General features: G+C 37.5%; 2 protein-coding genes across 6 annotated transcripts in view; both read right to left on the bottom strand.

Annotated features, from left to right (window-relative positions):
* Gxylt1 (glucoside xylosyltransferase 1) overlaps window positions 1-7,764 on the bottom strand; it is a 39,194-nt gene extending 31,430 nt beyond the window's left edge. The window contains exon 1 of the mRNA XM_026401426.2: window positions 7,530-7,764. Coding sequence (XP_026257211.1) covers window positions 7,530-7,750 — 221 coding nt within the window. The 5' untranslated portion in view covers window positions 7,751-7,764. The remainder of the gene's footprint in view (window positions 1-7,529) is intronic.
* Window positions 7,765-16,257: 8,493 nt separating this feature from the next.
* The window catches only part of Yaf2 (YY1 associated factor 2), a 71,855-nt gene continuing 67,897 nt past the window's right edge, over window positions 16,258-20,215 (bottom strand). For 2 of the 5 annotated variants that reach the window (XM_026401428.2, XM_026401430.2), the window contains exons 3-4: window positions 19,452-19,604; window positions 16,258-18,819 (exon numbers count right to left, since the gene is read on the bottom strand). In XM_026401428.2, the coding sequence (XP_026257213.1) occupies window positions 18,582-18,819; window positions 19,452-19,604 (391 nt within the window). In that variant the 3' untranslated portion in view covers window positions 16,258-18,581. The remainder of the gene's footprint in view (window positions 18,820-19,451; window positions 19,605-20,215) is intronic. The other 3 variants (XM_026401427.2, XM_077798853.1, XM_026401429.2) reach the window with 2 other exon arrangements.

Here is a 20,215-nt window from a genome sequence, read left to right as displayed (position 1 = left end):
AAGACCCCTGGACTTTTGCTACCATCAAACTTAAGGAGCCAAGTATGGTGGATTAAGGGTGTCACAAACTCGCTGACACAAGAGTTAGGTTCTATCTCCCCTCACCCACAACAGAGACTAACTGCACTAGCAAACAGGGACAGGACAGAGTGTCAATTCCTACGCCCTTGCCTAAAGAACATGGCAACATCCATTGCCTATTTCTTGGTACATACTTTTCTCCATGTTTTAAGAAGTCTAAGGCACGTGGAGAAGTCATTTGAGAGGATGGAGGTCAACAGCCCCAGCTGGGCTCTCAGCCAAAAGCCAGCAGCAATTGCCAGCCATGTGAAAGGGCCACTTGCTGCATCATTCCCATCTATCAACCTACTAGGTCCATCTCAATCAAACATAAGCATCACATTCCTCCTCTCAACGCCAAGTTCCACTTTCCTCCATACAATCACACAATAAATAAAAATCTACTGCATGACCACATACACAGGCAAAACAATGGAAACACAATCGTGAGTAAAATGGGCATTGGTCATTGCGTTCAGTAGAGAATAAGAGTCATCTTGGATGTTGCCTTGTGGGAGACCTAAGCCAATACCCAATTCTTCAACTCCAGGACTTGTACTTCCTATTACCTTCAGTTAAAAATAACATATCCTAGCCTTTGTCAACACCTGAAACTGCAATCCTAAACTCCAATATCTCATTTCAGACTAGTCTCTACTCTAATTCTCCATATTCCATTAGAGACTCACACCTCCACTCATATGCCTCCTAAGTATAAGCTCCTTCTTGTACCTTATTTCTGTCCCTACTCAGACTAGACCATATAGCTCATCTGTTCACTTTCCTATAGCTACAACTTCTACCTCACTCTTTAACCATACCTTTCCACTAAAATCCCAAATTGAAACCAATCCATTCATTCACTTTCTCAGGTGACTATCGAACAACTAAGGATGACTATGCTGATTAGTGGAACTATAAACTCACTGTCTCCTTGGATTGCCCCTCAGGTTACTATCAACTCCATATGCATTCCACTCTACTGGCCATCTTCTCAGAGGAGTCTATAAAGACCTCCTTGCCCTTTTTTCTCCTTAATCAATATCCACATGTACAATCATTCATCCTCCACTCTTTATACAAACATATTCATCACCACATGACCCGCCTGTCTCTAAAAGGGAGAAGTAAATACCTCTGCCTCATTCTTTGACTTTGACCTTTTTCCAGGGACTTGCTCTGGTCAATGTAATGTGAACAGACAAGATATCACAGCATTAGAGCAGAAGCTTCAAATCAGATTGTGAAATTCAACCCAGCCCATCACTCTTCCCCTGCCATTAAACTAGGCATATTCAATAGACTGCTTCCTCAGTCTGGGTCCTAGGATAAGATGATACATAATGCAGGGTCATAGCCATGAACATGTAAACAGCTACGATAAATAAATGTTGTGAGAAACTGATGAGATGTTTAGAGTTTTTACAAAGCAAAAAATAATAATATGTCATAATTCCCTTTTAAATTATACAACTCGGGCCGGGGTTGTGGCTCAGTGTTAGAGCACTTGCCTCACATGTATGAGGCACTGGGTTGGATTCTCAGCACCGCATATAAATAAATGAATAAACTAAAGGTCCATCAACAACTACAAAAAAATATTTTTTAAAAATTATACAACTCAGTGGTTTTATTATATTCACAGAGTTGTGTAGCCATGATCCATCAGTTCTACTCCTTAGGTGGATGCCCAAAGGAACTAAAAACATTTTACGTTCACAGAAAAATTACACATGAATGTTTAGAACACCATTATTCATAAGAGTCAAAAAGTATAAAACCACTCAAATGTCCATTAACTAATGAATAAACAAAAGGTGGTACGTCCATTCAATAAAATATTATTTGCCCACAAAAAAGAATGAAGTGATACATGCTACAGTAGTTGAACCTTGAAAACACTAAGAGGGCTGGGGTTGTGGCTTAGTGGTAGAGCACTTGCCTAGCACACATGAAGCAATGGGTTCAATCCTCAGCACCACATAAAAATAAATAAAATAAAAAACAAAACACTTACTGGCTAAACTCAAAAGGCCACATTTTGTGTGATTCAATTATGTGAAATGCCCCAGACAAACATATGAAGACAGAAAGCAGATTTGCAATTGCCTAGGGCTAAGGACTTGAGAAGTGGAATGAGGAGTTAACTGCTAATGAATACAGGGTTTCTTTGGGGGATGACAATCAACTCCACACAGGAGACAAATATGCACAGAAATAGTCAAGTTTTAGTAAAATTTCTTGACCATAATTACATAGCAGGAAAAAAAAATACAGAATGAAGAAAGAATTTTCTTTTCTTTATTGTAATATAAAAACATATGCACTTGTCAAGTATAGTGGTACATGCCTATAATCCCAGCTACTGGGGAAGATGAGGCAGGAGGATCACAAGCTCCAGGACAGCTTCAGCAAGTAGCAAAACCCTGTCTCAAAAAATAAAATAAGGATGCAGTGGTGCACACCTGTAATCCCAGTGACTCAGGAGGCTGAGGCAAAAGGATCACAAGTTCAAAGCCAGCCTCAGTAACTGAGCAAGGCCTAAGTAACTTAATGAGACACTGTCTCAAAACATAAAAAAGAGCTGGGATGTGGCTCAGTGGTTAAATGCCCCTGGGTTCAACCCCCAGTATCAAAAAATAAAAATTAAAATAAAATTAAAAGGGCTGGGGATATAACTCAGTGATAAAACAAGGTAAATTTTCAAAATAAGGGGAAAAAAAACAAGAAAATATGCAGTAAAATACACAGACTGCTCACCATTGAAGAAAAAAAAATCATAAAACACTAAGCTACTGGGGCTGGAGATATAGCTCAGTTGGTAGAGTGCTTGCCTAGCATGCCCAGGCCCTCACTTCAATCCCCAGCACCAAAACAAACAAACACTGCTGACAAGAAGTGGAATCATTTGTTTAGTTTCTTAACTCCCAAATATCCATTCTCACACTTATGAAAAACTGGTTTTGAAGATTGAGACACAGTAGAAACTGAAAAAGAATTCACTATGTACCAGTAACTTGTTACAAGCAAAGCAACCAATCTGAACACAGTGGTTGTACTTGCAGGGTGGTGGTGGAGGTGGTGGAGATGATAGTAGCAGTAGCAGTAGTAGCAGTAGTAGTAGTAGTAGTAGTAGTAGTAGTAGTAAGAGTAATAATAATAATAATATAATAATAATAATGTTTTAAAATAGTAGAAAAGTAAAGGTAGTTATCCAGGTTTTGGTTATTAAGGCTTATAACTGCTCAAAATGGAATACTAGATGTTCAACATTCAAAGTGGTAACTCCACTAAATAATATTAATGGGAGCTGATTGGTGGTGCATGCCTATAAACCCAGGAGGCTGAGACAGAAGATTCACAAATTTGAGGCCAGCCTCAGCAACTTGGTGAGAAAGTGTCTCAAAATAAAAAATAAAAAGAGCTAGCAATGTAGCCACTGGCAGAGCACCCCTGGTTCAATATCCAGTAAAACACACACACACACACACACACACACACAAATATGAATGGATAAATAAAATGTGATATAAACCCAGGAATGGTAGTGCACACCTGTAATTCTGGAAAGTCAGAAAGTTAAGGCAGGAGGATCATAAGCTCAAGGCCAGCCTCAGCAACTTAGCAAGGCCCTTAACAACTAGGCAAGACCCTGTCTCAGAATAAAGAATAAAAAATAAAAAAGGGTTGGGGATGTGGCTCAGTGGTTAAGCACCCCCGTATTCAATCCCCAATACCAAAAATAGATAGATAGATGATAGATAGATAGATAGATAGATAGATAAAGTAAGTAAGGTATACGTACACAATGAAGTTTTACCCAGCCATAAGAAAGAATGAAATATGTCACTTGCTGGAATAGCTGATACTGGAAAACACCATGCTAAGTGAAATAAGTCAGACTCAGAAAATCAAGTGTTGAATGTTTTCTCTCATCTGAGGAAGCTAGAGGAAAAAAAGGAATCTCATGAAAATAGAAGGGAGACCAGTAGAAGAGAGGAAAGAGATCCAGACAGAGGAAGGAGAGAAAGGGCAATGGTAGGGAATAAAAATTAAGCTATGTACATGTAACTGAATCCCACTTTTATGTATAATTATAATGCACCAATTTAAAAAAATGGATTAGAGGAAGAGGATCAAAGGGAAGGAAAGGAAAGGAGAGGTATTAAGGAATAAAATCCACCAAATTATGTTATATACACACACACAAACATATCACAAAGAACCCCATTTTATGTATGATTTAAATGTGCCAATTGAAAAACAGAGGGAGACCTGTAGAACAGAGGAAGAGGATCAGGAGGAACGAGGAAGAGACATACAGAAAATGAGACTGATCAAATTATGTGTGTATATGAATAAGTCACAATGAATCCCACTATGTATAATAATGATGCACCAATAAAAACCATAAAAATGCAAAAGTAAATAATCAGAGTCTTGAATCAGGATGTGGAGCTCAGTGGTAGAGTGATTACCTAGGATGCTCAAGGCTCTGGGTTCAAGATCAGCCCACAAAATAATAATAAAAGAGTCATAATATCTTAGGAATTTGCCTGACCTTAATGAAATCATAGGGTAAAAATGTGACAATTCAGCTTTTCTATGTCATTCCTCTGCCCACATTTTGCATGCAAATGTAGAGAAACATTCTTTACCACTTTATTTTTTTTTTTTTCCTGGTACTGAGAATTGAACCCTTTAGCACTGAGCTTTATTTCCAGCCCTTTTTGGTTTGTTTTTGTTGTCGTTTTTGTTTTCGTTTTGTTTTGAGACGGGGTCTCCCTAAATTGCTGAGGTTGGTCTCCAACTTGCAGTCACTGTGCCCAGCACCTTCACCAAATTTGTGTGAAGACTTATATACATTTAATTTTAAGTTATACTTAAACTTCATTTAAAACAAGAAGTAAAGTCCCACATGGTGGCGAATGCCTGTAATCCCAGCTACTTGGGAGGCTAAAGCAGGATGATCACAAATTCGAAGACAACCTTCAAAACTTAGAGGGGCCCAAAGCAATTTAGGAAGATCCTGTCTCAAAATTTAAAATAAAGGGTCTGGGATTGTAGCTCAGTGGTAGAGCACTTACTTAGCATGTGTGAGGCCCTGGGTTCAGCACCACATAAAATTAATAAATAAAATAAAGGTATTGTTTCCATCTACAACTAAACATATTTTTTAAAAAATTAAAATAAAAAGGGTTGAAGATGTGGCTCAATGGTACAGTGCCCCCGGGTTCAATCCTTAGCACGCACGCAGGCACACACACACACACACACACAAAAAAAAAAAAAAAAAAAAAGGAAGAGAGAAGTAATGCTACAAGAGGACCTATAAAGTACAGCATTTCACAGGCTGAGGTTGTGGCTCAATTCTCAGCACCATGTAAAAATAAAGGTATTGCATACAATCTACAACTAAAAAAAAAAATGTTAAAAAAAAAGTACAGCATTTTAGCTGACTCAACTTTCACACATCAAACTTAGCTTTATTAAATATTTATTAAAACTAAGCCTCTTTCTAAATTTCTTTCTTTTTTTTTTTTTTTTTTTTTTGGTACCAGGGATTGAACTCAGGGGCTCCCAACCACTGAGCCACATCCCCCAGCCCTACTTCCTATTTTATTTAGAGACAGAGTCTCACTGAGTTGCTCAGGGCCTTTGGTTTGCTGAGGCTGGCTTTGAACTTGTTATCCTCTGCCTCAGCCTCTGGAGCCGCCGGGATTATAGGCATGAGCCACCACGCCTAGCTTTTCTAAATTTCTAATAAAGTAATTTTGTTAAAATTAGCTGGACAAGCAGATTCATAAAAATCCATCACAAATATTTGAGACAAAGTAATAAAAGTGAATGTTACTCTATCAAACTGACATGCTAGTATTATACTTTGAAGTTTTTTTAATGTTTGATTAATGTTTTGCATCCTGCCTGGTACTGTATGTAGCACATACCTCTAATTCCAGCGACTCCCAGAGATTTGTGAGGCGGAGACAAGAGAATCAAACATTTGAGGCCAGGGTCTGGGGTTGTGGCTCCGCAGAAGAGCGCTTGCTTAGCACTGGGTTCGATTCTCAACCACATATAAACAAATAAATAAATAAAGGTCCACCAATAAGTAATAAAAATATTAAAAAAAATTCGAGGCCGACGTGGGCAATTTAGCAAGACTCTGTTTTTTAAAAATAAAAAGAGCTGGAGATGTGCGTCAGTGATAGAGCACCCCGGGGTTCAATCGCAGTTCAATTAAAAAGAAAAAAAAAAAAACAGAAAAATTGCAGCCTTACAATTCTATCCACTATTTCATAATTTAAAGGCCTCATAATAAGGTAATAGTTCAGAAATAGTTTAGCTTCCCTCTATCATTTTTCATGAGCTGATTCAAATATTCAGCCATTAACCCAATTTTGGTAAACCTGGCTCTGGAAGTAGTTCTGCTTATGAATATGAAGTCCTGAATCCTATGAACTTCTCTGACTCATCAAATCATAGAGTAAAAATGTGATAATCCATTTTTTTCAATGCTACTCCTCTGCCTAAACATCCCCCTTTCATCCCGGAAATGACCAACACCTCTCAGAAGATGTTCAACAAGAGCTTAAAGTTGACCTACACTTCCTCCTCCTAATCCTACACCTTGCCATATAAAAGCTTTTACCTTTTACTAATGAGCACTTCCGGTCACTGCCAGAGAAGTGCGGGTACCCATCTATCAAGGAGTGCGAAACGCTCAGATTTTAAGTATTAATATGTTGCTAAAAAAAAATTCTGTTTTCAATTTAAATCTCATGTTGATTCCATCTCTGGCAGTGATTTGTGCAAATCTGCCAGAGTCGCTGCTTCACAAACATGGATTTTCCAGAGAGGTTTCTTCATTCCATCCCACAAGTTATCTGGAGCCTGCTAAGTATCGCTTATTTTTAACTTTCTGTTAGGTTTAAGAATAAACCGAGTGTTTAAAAAAAATTCATAACGTGCACACATGCCATCTCCAGATTTAACTAATCGTCTCTATTAATGAAAACTCCAAGCATTAACACACGAAAATTAGACAATCCTTTTGGAGGGGAGGAGGTACTGAGTAGGGCGCCAGTCTGTTTAAATATCTCAACTTCAACTCCATGGAAACAAGAGGGAATTCCCACTAGTAAAACAGCAAATAATAAGTGAAAGCACCATTTATTTTCAACAAATCTTTTTTAAAGTTGCAGATTAAATTCGATTTCTAATTTTTGTCTTATAAAGCACATAAAGACTGGGTCAAAAGGCAAACGGCGTGGGGTTCTCGGAGGTGGGAGCAGCGCCGGGCTCACCCCCGGCTGGAGGGGAAGGAGGGAAATGAGTGAAGGGGGTGCGAGCCCGCGGCAAAGAAGCGGGAGGCGGAGACCGACCCTCAAGCAGCTCGGGCCAGGCCGCGCCCGGAGCCCCCGAGCCCGCCACCCAGTCGCGGCCCCCAGACCCGAGGTGGCCCGTACCTGTCCGACCGGCCGGGACGCGCCGCGGGGCCCGCGCTGCCCGCCCCTCTCCCGACACCCCGTCCGCCGTCCGCGAGCCAGGAAGCCGCTGCGGCCTGCGGCTTCCAGCCACCGCCGCCCGCTCCTTCCTCCAGGGACACTGCGAGCTGGCTGAAGGCGTAGAGCAGCGAGCAGAAGCCGCAGGCCAGACACAGCACCACGACGCGCAGGTAGCGCCGCATCGCCCCGGTCCCAGTCCCGCGCCGCGGCCGCCTCCGTCGTCGCCGCCACCGCCGCCGCGCCCGCCCGGGCGAACTGGAGTGGAGCGAGCAGCAGCGCGCAGCCGCGGGTGCAACAAGTTCCTCCTCCGCCACCGCCCCGAGCCCGCCCCCCTTCCTTTCTCCCCTGGCCTCCCCGCCCACCACCTAAGAGAGCGCGGCCGCGGCGCCCCAGCCGGCCGACAGCCGCCCGGAAGCCAGGACGCCTCCTCCGCTGCCGCGCGCCCGGCCCTGCTCCGCCCCGCGGTCCCGGAGCGGCCTGATGCGCCAGTGCGCTGGGGTCGGGCGCACGGGTGTCCGGGACCCGGGACGCGGCGGCGAGGTCTGGGCCCTCTCTGAGCCCCTGGCAGGGAGTGCGGAGGCTCTGAACAGCGCCGGAGAAAAGTATGGAGAAAGTAACAGGGCTCTAGAGGCAGTTGACCTAAATTCAAATTCTGGTTCTAACATGGTAATTTGTAACGTTGAGCAACCTAAAATTCTCTGAGCATGTTTCTTCGCCTCTCAAATGGAGATACTGTCACCATCATAGGGTGACTGTAAAGATGGAATTGTTTAACTCGTTAAAAACATTTAGAAATCTAATATTTAGAGGGCGCGTAACTAAGCCCTTTCATGTGCTGTCCTCCTTAGCAGGTCATCCTTGGCCTCTAGGTTTCTATAGGGTTTGTAGAAGCCATTTCACTCAAATACCTTTCTGCCTTCTAAAGTTCATAATGCGATATATCTAACTTGCCTCCAAACGGGCTGTAATTTTACCTGACATCCTTTTGGCTTTACTTACAACTCACTATTTGCATATCCAAAACAAAATTAGTGTTCTCCCCAAAAAGCTTCTCCTTCCTTTTGCGTTTCTTCTCTCTCTTCTTCAGCTGTTTCCACCCAGTTCATTCTTTGATTTGACCGTTTATAAAGCATCTTTTCGCGCCCAGCAATGTGTGAGAACCTTGAGGTATAATGAAGCCTAGTGGTGATGTGAGTGGGAAGGTGTATACTTCGGAAATGAATGAAACATTAGACACTTTGGGATACAGACTTATAAGGGTGTGAGCACACATCCAAAGGTGTAATCAGACCTGAAAACGTAGTCAAAAACAGACTTCTTCAAAGCAAAGTTAGCTCTGGAGTTTGCGGGGAGAGGTAAAGCAAGTAATTCTAGACTAAGGGGTCAATGAAACACGCTCTTGTGTTTAGGGAACTGAAACCTATGATACCAGCAGCTAAGTGAAAACAAGAGAATAAGATGAGTGATAAGACAGCAGAAATCGAAGAGGCCCGATATTTGAGTGCCTTGCTTAGTTTACCAAGGAGTTTGAACTTAATCTACCAAACAATGGTGAATTACTGAAGAGTTTTAAAAGTAAAATAGTAACATGATCACGTTTGCATTTTAGGGAGCAGATTCTGGCTGCAGTGGAAGCTGGAACAAAGATTTGAGAGATTTGAGAAAGCAGCTCCAGCGCCAAAAAGGGAAGTTTAAATAGGCGCAAGCGCAAGTACACACACATACACACACACACACACACACACACACACACACACACACTCTCTCTCTCTCTCTCTCTCTCTTCAAGGAGAAAAATCATGCTGTTAAATTGTTCAGATTACATCTGGGGCACTGAAAAGTTTGACTATGAAATACAGGGAAACTCAATACTACATAGAAGTAGCTATGAATTTCTACACCAAAAAGTTCTCATCCTGTGGTTATGGGAAAGTCACTATACAAATTTAAGATTCAGTTTCCTCCCCAATAAAGATTCAGTTTCTTCCTTACCTGGCAAAAAATGAAAATCAGCATGCTATCAAGATGTATAAAGAGAATAAAACGATACATTTGTTCATTCAATAAACATTTATTGAATATTTTCTTCATGCCAGACAAGGGGCTCAGATGCACAGTATTCAGAAATAAAGGAGTGTACTTCCCTCAGAGGGGAGACAAGTTGGTTAAAACAATAATAATAAATCTTTCCACTATACCTTACAATTCTTAGAGAAATGAAGATAAACTTAATGAAGTACAGAGAATAGTAATAAAAGCATTGATAAGAATGAAAAATTTATGGAGTTGAGGATATACCAAGAAATTAGAGTAAGAGTACTCAAAGAATGTTTAAAAGATGCAAACTGCAATTGTTCTCTATTCCAGTAAAGAAACTACCTTATAATCAAAAATTAAGAACAACTTTTGTACTCCCATGCACCCAGATTAAAATACTGAAATGGCACAAAGGAAGGCCAGGAAGTTTTAATTTCTGCAACAATTTATGGAAAGAGCATATTCAAAAGAATAATCATTCGTTTACTTCACATCAGAGTTCTGGACCATATCATCCTTTAGGTTCCCTTTAATCCTGCAATTATAAAAGAAATTTTGAGGAAAGGGTACATAGGGCATTCTATCTAGAAATGATCTATCTATCTAGAAATGATCTATTCACCCACATATTAGTTCATCTGTTTTTTTTTTTTGCAGTGTAAGGAGTGAGGTGCAGGCTGGTGTCCCAGATTCTGATCATTTCCAGAAGTCACAAATTGTATGTCTGTATTCATAAAATTAATTTTAAGTATTGTGTGTATGTATTCCTAAGTCTATTTTTCATCTTTAAAACCAGTCTGTTGCTGGACTCAGTGGTACACACCTGTAATCCCACTTACTCAAGAGGCTAAGGCAGGAGGATTGAAGGTTCAAGGTCAGCCTTGGTAACTAAGATGTTTCAAAATAAAAAATAAAAAGGGGTAGGGATATAGCTCAGTGGTATAGTGCCCCTGAGTTCAATCCTCAATTACCACCACCACCACCCCCCAAAAAAGAATTAAGATCATCTCTTAATTCTCTAATCACAGGCTGGCTAGATCCAACTTTTTTATCCTTGTTGATCTTCCTTCATCCTACCAAAAAGAGAAGATTTAAGTGAAGGAAATGGAATTTAATAGTAGCAATATTTGTTGTTCAAATTAGGAAACAGATCTCCATGGTCTGGAAAATTTTCTAATTCAGGATTAAACCAAATCCCCAAAATCTTAAGTTTAAAACATTAACCTTGAATTTTTTATAGCTATTATATATTAGATATATAATGGGCATTCAGTTAAGGGTAGAGGTTCTTTTTTTTAAATGTCTTGTCTAAATCACTAGAGATTTGGGGTCCTGCTCAGCATTTTCTCATTTCTACCTTTGAATTGATTCTTAAAAATATAATAAAATAAAAAAGATATCCTATGGGAAAACCGTTGAATTCTGTACCTAGAGTAAAACTCAAAAGACTTTTTAATATAACTTCTGCTTTTGTAAATGTCTGCATCATCTAATTTAGTCCTACAACATACCCAGGAAGAGATGTTTTTTTTTTAAGGAAACAATCTCAAATTCAGAGAGGTTCCTTAACCACATGGTTAATAATGAAGATCCATAATTTAACATTTTTGAAGATCCAAGATGCATGTTGTTTTTCCATTTTACTATGTCATTTCATGATGAAGAAATAATCGCTACATCAAATTATGCCAATTAGAAGTGGAAACAGAAAGAGGATGTTATATGAAAATCTCATTGACTAGTCTTAAAGACTAAAAGGAACTTTACAATCAGAAATATGTGTCACATTAGCTAAGAGAGGTGACTCATGCCTGTAATCCCAGAAACTCTGGAGGCTGAGGCAGAAGGATTAAAAGTTCAAAGTCAGCCTCAGCAATTTAGTGAGGCCCTGTCTCAAAATAAAATAAAAAGGACTGGGGATGTTTCTCAGTGGTTAAGCACCCCTAGGTTCAATCCCCATTCCAAAAGAAAAGAAATATGCATCATGTTAGTTGCTGAGCACAAAGAATCAGAAACTCAGACTAAAATCAAAATTTTTTCTCACCTGTAGTTGGCTTATATTTCTCCATTTTCCATAGTCCAACTCCTATAGACCTTGTTGGACTGGAGGAAAAGTTGGAAAATAATGCTGTTAGTTCAAACAAAAAGTATTTCATTTTAAAAGTTTATTCAGACCAGTAAACCTGGGGAAAGAGTGGTATCGGGGGTTGGATGAAAGGGTAAAGGAATTCTCTTCATTCTCAAAACACTGAGCTATGCGCTGCAATATTAGAGAGGTGACAGAAATCAAAGGAAAGGGGACACTTTATGCTCCTGACCTGAGAAAGTAGCTGGCTTTTTCAGCTTGGGAAAGGGGGTGGGAGGGAAGCCAGGTGGAAAAGCGAACAATGAATAACCTATGGACCTTTATTTCTCCCTGATTTCTTCAGGATTCTTCCATTTCCATTTATACAATAGATCATAATAATACTCCTCTGCTGGATTGAGGATTAAACGCAGGGCCTTGCACATGCTATGCAAGTGCTCTACCTCTGGACTACATCCCAGCCCTATAATCTATTATTACTTTTCCCAAGATTTTTTTTTTTAAATTAAAATACCCAGGCGGGCACTGTGGTACATACCTGTGATCCCAACTACTAGGAATTACAAGCATCAAAAATTCTACGCCATTTTGGGCAATTTAACAAGCCCCTGTCTGAAAAAATAAAAAGAGATGGGGATGTAGCTCAGTGGATAGAGCACTTGCCTAGTATATCTAAGGCCCAGTTCAATCCCCAGTACCACCAAAAATAAAAAATAAACACCAAAGTGCAAATCCTACAAAACCTGTCACCAATCAAGGTTCATAATTACAATGTTAAGGACCAGTTAACCAAGTTTTTCTGACCAGATTCCTCAAAATTGAAGGCTCAAAATAATAAAGAATTGTGATTCATCCTTCCAAAAGTCCAGTGCTTAGCCAAAAACTGAATTCAGAATTCTTGTTATCACCTCATATTCTTTTCTATAAATTACATCACTAGGTGTTCCTGTTATATTTGGCTTATTTATAAATTTCTATATTTTAATAAAGTAAAAAAATGATTTTCTGCCTCTAATTAAAAGTGTTCCCTTAAACTTTCATCTTATTCTGTGCTAAAAACTTAATGACTTTTTTATGTTCTATTAAAGACCAAAATTACCTTTCAAGTCTGAGGTTAAGTCATTCTGTTCTGTTCTTTTGGGAATTCAGCTGACTTCCTTTTTTGGTGGGGATGGGTGTTCCAGGGATTGAACTCAGGGGCACTCAACTACTGAGTCACATTCCGGGCCCTATTTTGTATTTTATTTAGAGATAGGATCTCACTGAGTTGCTGAGGCTGGCTTTGAACACCATCCTCCCGTCTCAGCCTCCCAAGCGACTGGGATTACAGGTGTGCACCACCACACCCGGCTTTACTTCCTTTTATAAAGGTACGTTCATCACCATTTTGTTTTGTCCTTTAAGAGTTGTCATCTCCCAAGCTAGTTTCACAGTTTTCCAATTATTCACATTCTTACTTCAAAACTAAACACAGGACAATTTCACTGTTACTATTAATTACTATGAACTAAAAGAGGATAATGAAAACCTACATGAACCTAACGAAAGCCAGCCTCAGTAACTTTGTGAGACCCCAAGCAATTTAATCAAGACCCTCTCAAAATAAAATTTAAAAAATAAATAAGAAACAAAGAAAGGGTTGAGGATGTAGCTCAGTGGCCCCTGGGATTCAATCCTCAATACCAAAGGAAAAAACAAAAAATAATTAGTATTGTTTCCCATTCCTCAAGAATTTCAGTTGGGGAGGCATCTCTTTCAATGGATCCTTATCCCTAAGATTCCCTTGGGGCTTATCATCATACCCTGAAACAAAGTAATTTTTAAAAATCACTACTACTCAGCCTTATACAAGAGAGTTTAAATAGTTTATCAAAACAGAAGAAAAAAAAGAATCTGGAAAAAAATAGAAGATCAAAAATAAAAAGTTACAGAGAGGCAGGCCCTAGGTCCTACATAAATTATTCAAATTAAGTCCAATTTTAATCTCAAATTTCTCACAACTACAGAAAAAACTGAAGACAATCAACTGGTGATCTGCATTGTCTGGAAGGAAAGAGCAAATTGGTTTCTTAGGTGAGGTAAGGTTTTTCCTGAAATGGGTCTGAATAAAATTCCTCATTTGGGGGGCTGGGGATATAGCTCAGTTGGTAGAGTGCTGGCCCCACATGCGCAAGGCCCTCGGTTTGATCTCCAGCACCACACACACAAAAATTTTTTTAAAAATAGAATTCCTCATTTGGACAAAGCAATGTTTCTTGAACATCTTCACAAAAAGGAATTTAACTGTCTCAATAAAAAAGAGGAAAATGATGAGTTATCTCAAATTACAGAGCTTAAAATCTTAAGCTTCTGAAAATTCCAGCTGGAGTAATAAAATAGTGACTCACTAAAACTAATGGCTATGTCCAGTAATTATCAGCTGTAAACATCAAAGAAGACCTAATATTTTCAATGTGGACTTGCAGTGGATACTTAGGCTTGGGTGGATTTTCTGGAAACAAAGAGGTGGCAAGCTCCTCTATTTCTGTATCTTATACATGTTTTTATTGTTGCAATAGTATCACTGTAATTAGATTTCTAAGATGAGTTCCACATCTGTCCTTTTGGTAACTAACCCCTAGGACAATGCCTAGCACCAAAAATATACTCCTTAAATGTTCACTGAATTAAATAATACTTATGTAAAGAAATCCTAAATCAGGAAAATACTTAAAGTATTACAACAGTAAATTACACCCTACTACTCCCACTAAAGGGAAACAAAAAAAGATTCAGAGCGTGAAATGTCCCAGAGTGATGGCTCCAGAGTTCTGATTTTTCCACTGAAGTATGTGGTCCTTTCATAGTATTTTATATTATCCAGAACTGGTCCCAGAAATATCTGGACTGACTAAACACAAAGCCTAACTAATACATTAAAAACATACTTAACTGATCTGGGCTATTGGGGATGTCCATTTAGGAAGCTATGTAAGTCAGTGAAAACTTTTTTCTAGGGCTGGGGATGTGGCTCAAGCAGTAGCGCGCTCGCCTGGCATGCGTGCGGCCCGGGTTCGATCCTCAGCACCACATACCAACAAAGATGTTGTGTCCGCCGAGAACTAAAAAATAAATATTAAAAATTCTCTCTCTCTCTCTCTCTCTCTCTCTCTCTCTCTTTTAAAAAAAAAAAAAAAAAAACTTTTTTCTATGACAGCTTCTTGAAGAGAACTGGTTTTGATGAAAATCATTCTGAAGTATCACACACATTGCTGTAAACATTCTACAAAATACAACCGAAACGCTGACATGAAGATGACTCGTCTTTAAAATGTCCTCAAATATTGACATGCTGTAAGTTATTTGTTCTCTCTCCCTTCTCAGTGATTCTCCTGTTATCTAGAGTGCATCCTTCTGCACACTGCCACTGTTTCTGCTTTCTTTTCCCCTTTCTCTTCCTTCAGTTTCTTCCACTCCTATCCTTTCATGCCCTTGATATCAGTGAGGGTTATTCTTCATCACCTGTTCAGTAGTCAGAGAAGACATGATTTTCCTTCTGCTTTCAAAAATGATAAGTCACATCCTGTGTTCTATAACCTTGTCTTTTGATTCTGCTCAAATATTTTTGTCACTGATGACTTTTCTGCACTTCTATTTTTCTGCATGTGTTGTTCCAGCCAACTGAAGGTAACTGGGAGTGAAGTGGAAGTGGTGAGTGCTAAAAAATCAAAATTATTTTACTGTTATCTTCTCTTTACACATTCTTCTCTTTTCACTTAATTTTCAAAGTACAGTACAGAAATGTCTATGAATGGCTTACTATATGGCCTAATTCCAACATGAGGTCCTTCAGAGACTCCAGAAAATAGATAACTGCAGACGAACAAATTAAATTAAGGGCCCCAGTGGAAACTTAAAACTTCTAGACCATTTACCATTAATGCATATGCCAAAACCACATTCTTTTAGGCAACAAAGATATGTATCTAAAAGAAAGTTAACATAAATGCTATTGACTTATACTGAGGGTTGCCGCCCCCCTTTTAAAGTTTTCACCTTGTATATTATTATCACTATAATTTTAGGAAAACATTTAATAAAAAATTAAACTTTTAAGTTATTAAGTCCACTATTTCTGTTACATAATACAAAAGGTTTTAAGATTATATATTCTTGTGTGCCTCAAAGTACACCTTCACTCTTTCTTACATGAAAGCAAGGTAAAAATACCAAAAATTTTTTGTTACTGCCTTTTGTTATTTGTTTTGTTGTGCTGGGATTAAACCTAGAGCCTTGCAAATCATAGATAAATGCTCTGCTACTGAGCTACATTCCCACCCAGCTCCAAATTCTTTTTGTATAGAATTTGGTTAAAAAAAACCCACATTGTAAATTCATTAAACAGAGCTAAAAATAGACCCTAAAGCCCAGGCTCTGAAATCTTTTTGCATATTTTAACATTAGGTACAAGTGTTTAAGGAATCTGCATGTTTTCCGGTGTGGAAATATAGCTGAGGTAGAGTGAAATGAAGGCAGGTATAGATGATTGTGATTAATGAAAGGAAAACAAAAGTTCAAACTAGGTATCTTAATTCATTTCTCTATAGTGTATACCATCAGGTTCTTTAATTATGGAAAGATGGTCTCTTTCTGGGAACAAACATCTGAGGTTACATTGAAAATTTAGTGTCACCTATAGAACACTATTCCCTTAGGTCATCCAAGAGGGCACAGGAAGAATTTTTGTTACAAAAAACATTTTTGTGTTTTTGTAATGGGATTTTACCTACAATGATAGTAAAGGCTCTCACTTACTAAGCAACCAAAACGTGTCAAGTAATTGTTAAGAATCATACATGGACTGACATTTGACCTCTTCACAAACCTGAGTTAAATATGATCATATATCCCCCTCTTTTACAGATGGGAGATGAGCTTCAGTAATTTACTCGATAAAACTAACTTAAGTTCTTCAACAGGGATTCAGATACCAAACATCAATTAGCACTCAAGCTCCATGCCACAGTGTCTTCACATTTATGTCCTACTCAGGTAAAATCCCATCTCTGTCAAATTTTTCTTTCTTGCAGTTTACTTAAAATATATCCTGAAAGTATTTAATAAGATGCAGTGCTTTAAAAGCATAATTTTGACTTAAAAACTAGAATATTTGCCCTATGTTTTTAATTTTTACTATCCCCAAAATGAATACATAAAACATCTGAACTATGAAAAACAGGATAAGACAAAAAATCTTGTTTTAAAAGAACATAACCACTTAGTTGGTATTCCATTCAAAGTATCTTATAATAAAAGCACAAATTGTTTCATTTAACAACACTGAAGAATGAGGTATATGAACGTTTTAATCACAGACTTTTACTGTATGCAATTAGCTGTATTTCACAACTAGCATCTTACAAAAGACAGTACCATTGTGCCTGGATAAAGTACTGCAATTAAACAGAAAATTACATTACCACAAGAAACCACCAAATATCACAACTGTCAGGGTCTACATTTTTTTTCTCCATATGTTATCATGTTTTTTATGTGATATTTTGTACCCAAGTTACGTTTTTAAGTTGATTTACATTTCAAAAGTCTCCTATAAGTGGATGTATACTAAGCAAATGGTTAGAGAAAGCAGGAGACACTAGGAGAATTTAAGTATATGTGGTTTCTAAGTTGGATTTCAAAATACAACATAAAACACTTTATTAGTTGTAAACAAAATGCAAAATCTGTAGTCATAAAAATATTTTATTGGTAATTGTACATAATAATGAGTGGGGCTGTAAATACTTTTTAAATTTCAGGATACTGATAAATGCATAAATTGGCAGTTGTATCTGAAAATAGGGTAATATGATTTTCATAAGAACTGTCATATTTAATAAGAAGCCAATTAAACTGATATAAGATTAGTTATTTCCCAGTTCTGTGCAATAGTTCCAATTTCTGTGTTAATTAGATTCATATATCTATAACCCTGAATAAGTTTGGGACAAGGAAACAGTGATAAAACTATGATTAAGTTAAAGCTTTTCCAAAATTGCAACTTTTAAAATATGGCAAGTTTCTTTTCTGTTTTTGCCCAATGAATTTTAATGTTTTATATAGATATTTGAATTTTAATGTTTTATATTATACAGAAAATACCAGTGTTCAATGACAATATCACCAAACCTGAATTATAAAGCTAAATAATCAATGTTTTATTGTTTACTAGTCTGCTAGTAAACATTACAATAAATGAATGTTTTGAAAAATAAGCAAACAAACAAAAATGGATAAAACCAGAAGCATAATTCAGAAACAATAATTTAGTAAAAGGTGTCAAAAACATTGGCAAAGGTTCATAACAAATTCTTTATTTAATAACAACTTTCCTATTTAACCACACCAAGTACCAGCAGGTGTATTTAAGAGGATAACCATTAAGAAAATCCTGTTGCAGCAATAGTTGATTAAGTTGATCTTTGACTTGTATACATATAACTATTTGTTTCACAATTCTCAAATATTACATATTTAGGCAGCTTGCACTATGTTATAAAAAATTTAAACTTGTTACATGCCAATAGTAGAGAATTCAAGAATCATGTGTTAGAATTCACTAAACTAAAAGTGAAAATAGACTTACCAATAACACTGCATAATGATAATTCAACCACATTTTCATGGCACATAACCGCAGAGACCAAAATGTTAGGTCAGGAAATGTTTGGTAGGCATAGATTACCGTAAAATCTAACAAATTCTGACAAAATTTTAATTTTATGTAAAACTCAAATTATGGATTGTGCACAAATGTGTTTGTCATGAAAATGTGGTATTTCTTGGCATAATCTGTGTATTTGCATGGTAGGACAGAAGTGACTAAGATAAGAAATTGGAGAAAATAAATTTTAATGAGATTCTCCATTCAATGATGAGGCTTCTCCTCTGGGTGAAGATGACCTGGACATTCCCCTCTCTGTGTTATCAGAGCTAGAGCCACTCTGACTATGTTGATCTGCAGAAGCAGCACTAGATGCAGGCGGTGACTTTGTTTTCTCCTTAAAGTCTGTAATAATGACTGTTAGATCTCCAACGGTAACTTCCAAATGCTGAGCACTACTCCGATCCACATTTTTCAATCTTGGCCTAAACATAAAAAATGATGAGTTTTTAAACTAGCTTGTCCCTCTACCAAATTTCTGAACACACACTAAATAGTAAACTAGGCAAACGTAACCAAATGAATACATCTATGTTTAAAGCGATTTATGTGCAACCAGCCACAAAAATATCACTAAATGCTTCAAATAATTAACATTAATTGAACCAATCATTCATGAATCTTCAACATGACAAAAAACTAACAGCCTGGATTTAGTGGTCTCTTAATTATGCTTTAAATTTATACTATATTAAGATAGATGTTTTAAAATCAAGGAAAATAGCTGTACCACAGAGGAAATTGATGAAAGGCTGAGCTATATGTGGGGCTGTTATTCCACTGGTACCAGACCCATAAACATTTTGATTGGTCAAAGCCCATGCAAAGGAATTACCATTCTCCTGCTTTTCAAATAGTTCTTTTTATGAAGAAAAAAAAGAACAGACAGAAATACCTATTAAAAGTCTTGTAAAATGAAAACCATCCTCATACTTAAGCTTATATTTGTGACCTCTGGGTTTGATTTCACTTTTTGTATATATCAATGTTAAGAAAGAATATAAATATAGATAATTTTATTATTTCAACAATGCCATAAAACACTCTTCAAATTTACCTGGTTTTCTTATGACTGTTCTTTTTGCTAGTTGTTTCCTTTTCACTTTTTTCTTTTTCTACTTTATCTTTTTTCTCTTTCTTTGACTGTGTAGGGGGCACAAACTGCTGAGTAACCTGCTGTGCAACCAACTGGGAGACAGGTCGAGGTTTCCTGTGTGCATGTTAAAAAGAAAGGTTTTGGCATTATAACTTATGAATATATATATAGTTTTATGAAAGAGAATCCCATGTTATGAGAATTTCTAGTATAAAATCCTCACATGTAAAATAAAATTACTGTGCTGTTCAACAAAAATAGAAACAAACTATAATAATGGTTAAAATTCATAGTCTAAGATATATGGTCAAAATATTAAAATATAACTGTACACAAAGCAACATGAGACATCATTTAAATGTACATCATGAAATGTTCATAGGGAGGCATACATATAAATAAACATGAATTTTTAAAAAGTTAAACTTTAAGGTTTTCACTGAAATAATATTTTATTTTATTTTATTGGTACTAGGGATTGTACAAAGCAACCACTCTATCACTATATCACACCCTCAACCCCTGAAACTTATCCTTCCTCCTCAGAGAACGAAATATCTAACTATCCAAGACAATGACTATTTTCTTTCCTTTTAAAACCTTTAATTTGTTCACTTAATATTTTGAGTTCAAAATTTCTCATTTCTTATTACTCAAATCCTTGAAACTCCTATGACCTTAGTCACAATCTCATTATGCATTTTTTGACCTTAAAGATCTGCTCA

This window comes from Urocitellus parryii, chromosome 5 (genome assembly GCF_045843805.1).
Source record: "Urocitellus parryii isolate mUroPar1 chromosome 5, mUroPar1.hap1, whole genome shotgun sequence".
NCBI lineage: Eukaryota > Metazoa > Chordata > Mammalia > Rodentia > Sciuridae > Urocitellus > Urocitellus parryii.
This window is presented reverse-complemented; position numbering and strand designations above follow the sequence as displayed.